Source organism: Penaeus chinensis, chromosome 42 (assembly GCF_019202785.1).
Source record: "Penaeus chinensis breed Huanghai No. 1 chromosome 42, ASM1920278v2, whole genome shotgun sequence".
Taxonomy (NCBI): domain Eukaryota; kingdom Metazoa; phylum Arthropoda; class Malacostraca; order Decapoda; family Penaeidae; genus Penaeus; species Penaeus chinensis.
In genome coordinates this window covers 17,156,833-17,159,332 of record NC_061860.1, presented here as the reverse complement: position 1 = coordinate 17,159,332, position 2,500 = coordinate 17,156,833, and the positions used below count along the sequence as shown (strand labels likewise).

At 35.8% G+C, this 2,500-nt stretch overlaps 1 protein-coding gene across 1 annotated transcript in view; it reads left to right on the top strand.

The window, feature by feature from the left end:
* The window catches only part of LOC125047838 (ER membrane protein complex subunit 1-like), a 41,669-nt gene that overhangs the window by 1,411 nt on the left and 37,758 nt on the right, over window positions 1–2,500 (top strand). Inside the window, exon 2 of the mRNA XM_047646348.1 lies at window positions 1,825–1,940. Coding sequence (XP_047502304.1) covers window positions 1,825–1,940 — 116 coding nt within the window. The remainder of the gene's footprint in view (window positions 1–1,824; window positions 1,941–2,500) is intronic.

Here is a 2,500-nt window from a genome sequence, read left to right as displayed (position 1 = left end):
TCGCCCTAACCTAACCTGACCTAACCCACCCGATTGCTGTATTTCCCTATCGGGGGCTCCGCCGAGAACTTAGTAAACATTAGGTCACATATGGACTTAACCGCGTCAACGCCGAGTGGAGTTAGCCGCAGCGTGGCATTCACCGCGATAAATTTTCGTTGTTTAACTGGAATCGGTGGGCTTCTGCAAATTAATTTTGATATCAGTCAATGTAGTTTTTCTTTGCCTACAACACTATGATCTTAAATTTTCTCCTAGTTGGTGCGGTCCTTTTGTATACTTTAACAGTCATTTTTATTATAAATATTATAATTACTATAATATTATAAACATTAGTAACAGCAAAATACAATAATGTAAAATATTTTTGTAAATCAGTAAAAAGGGTGAACGGGTGAGACAGGCAGTACTCGTAATTGGCTCATTGGTGACTTAGTACAAGTGTTGCCATCTATGTGTAAAAACAATTAAACAAGTAAACTCACAGTGGGCATGGCACGTACGTGCATGCCATGTCCATCGGCAATGGGATAACAACACCGGCACAGCTATAGTGACCATGAAATGAAAGAAATATCCCCTGCATATCAGCGGTCAGAGTCCACAACACCCTCACACAGCCACAGTTCTTAATGTCATGTTCTTTGTAATTTGGCACAAAGTACTAATAAGGGGGGGGGGGTACAGGGGCTTGCCTCCCTGTCTAAGGAATAATTAGAAGGTAGGAAAGGTTGGGTTTGGAATTTTGGGTTCTCATGATAGGTTGGCTTTGGGACTCTGTCTTAGGAGGATGTGTTGCTTTCAGTAACAAATACTTTTTCTATTTTTTTCTTAAGTAAATGTTATTAATGAATAGTGTATTAAATTTGGTAATTCTTTACAATTCACCTTGAATTCTTTGTAATACACCTTTGTATGCATTTCAAGATTGAGCTGATATTTGGAAGCGCCAAGTGGTCTTAGGTGATCTTTTTTTGTTTGTTGCATTACTATTCATGTCTGCAGATTATCTCCTGATGACTGCAACTTTTTGTTCTCTACAAAATATAATCTTCAAAAATTAGCTAAGTGTGTAGATTAAACTTCAATTTTGTTTCTCTCTCCATTAAAAGCAAAGTTTAGCTTGTTCCACATACCTTTGTGAAACAAATAATTCCTTTATTTGTCTTGTGGTAAGGTACAAATAAGTATTCTAATGGTTGTGAATGTAGAGAACTCTAACTCATCATCAATAAAGGAGGGGAATTTTTGGTTTTACTTCTGGTAATTATAACAATATTGAGTAGATTATACTAACAGATATGTATCTAGCTATATCTGATATCTCACAGCACTCTGCGGTTGCCTAACATGATGACGTCTTTAGTTCTGCCCCCTTTTTAAAAAAAGTTTAATATTTGCAGTGAATAAAGACGTAAAATCTTGGAACTTGCCAACTAGGAATTTTGGTTAATATCTGTTTTCATATATGGTATGAAATTAAAATGAAAATCAATGTTCTACTCACTCTGAAATTAGTATTTACAAATAGATTGCTCAACAAGTAGTAAGTTTCGAAAGAGTTACTGATTACCCTTTTCCTTGAATTTTAGATTTTATTATATTTTGATTTTATCTTAGTTCATGTTGCTATTAGGAGTATTTAAAACAGCATAATGATTATAATATTAATGATAATGATATCATCATTGATGTTAGGTGTTGGAAAAACACATATTTTCACTACTGCGTGATGCAGGTGGTTTTCCAATTGTGTAAATACATTTAACAAAACATTACTTTACATGTTTTACATGTCTTGTTCATAAATCTAACACTTTACAGGGTTCAGCAGTATGTTGGCGTGGTAGAAAATGCTGTCTTTGAGTCGAGCGTTCCTGCCCGAAGAATCATTGTCTCAACTGCAGAGAATGTTCTTGCTGCTTTATCATTAAAGAATGGCAAGTACTTTGTGATCTTTGCAAAATTAATTTTATAGAACAGGTATATATTTTGTGATCTAAGGTTTACATAGTCGTTTATGCGAGCAGTTGTAACTATAAGTCTATTTGTGTGTATTTGAATGTGTGTGTGTGTGAGTATGAGTGTATGTGTGAATGTGGGTGTGAGTGTGGGAGTGGGAATATGGGATTTAGGTCTCTGGTTGTATGGGAGTGTACATTGTGGCTGAACCCTTCCAAATATAGGGCCAGGGAAAGGACCTCAATTGGTGAATGAATGGAAACCTTTCACCGCAAAGTTCGAACATGGATCTTCCGATTGAAGCAGTTTATTTCCTCGTTGACAATATTTGGCCAATGAAGAATTATTCAATAAAATCCTCAACTACAAGAACAGTATGTTGAAAAGAATAAAGATGGCTGATATTAGCTGACATTACACACATTTCGTTCTTTCATGTCAAACCACTTTACTCTTTGCATAAAAAAGAGAGATGTCTATCCAGTTAGTGCTGCTTCCCTCCAGAGCGCTATGATCACCATACATGTTTACATATCGC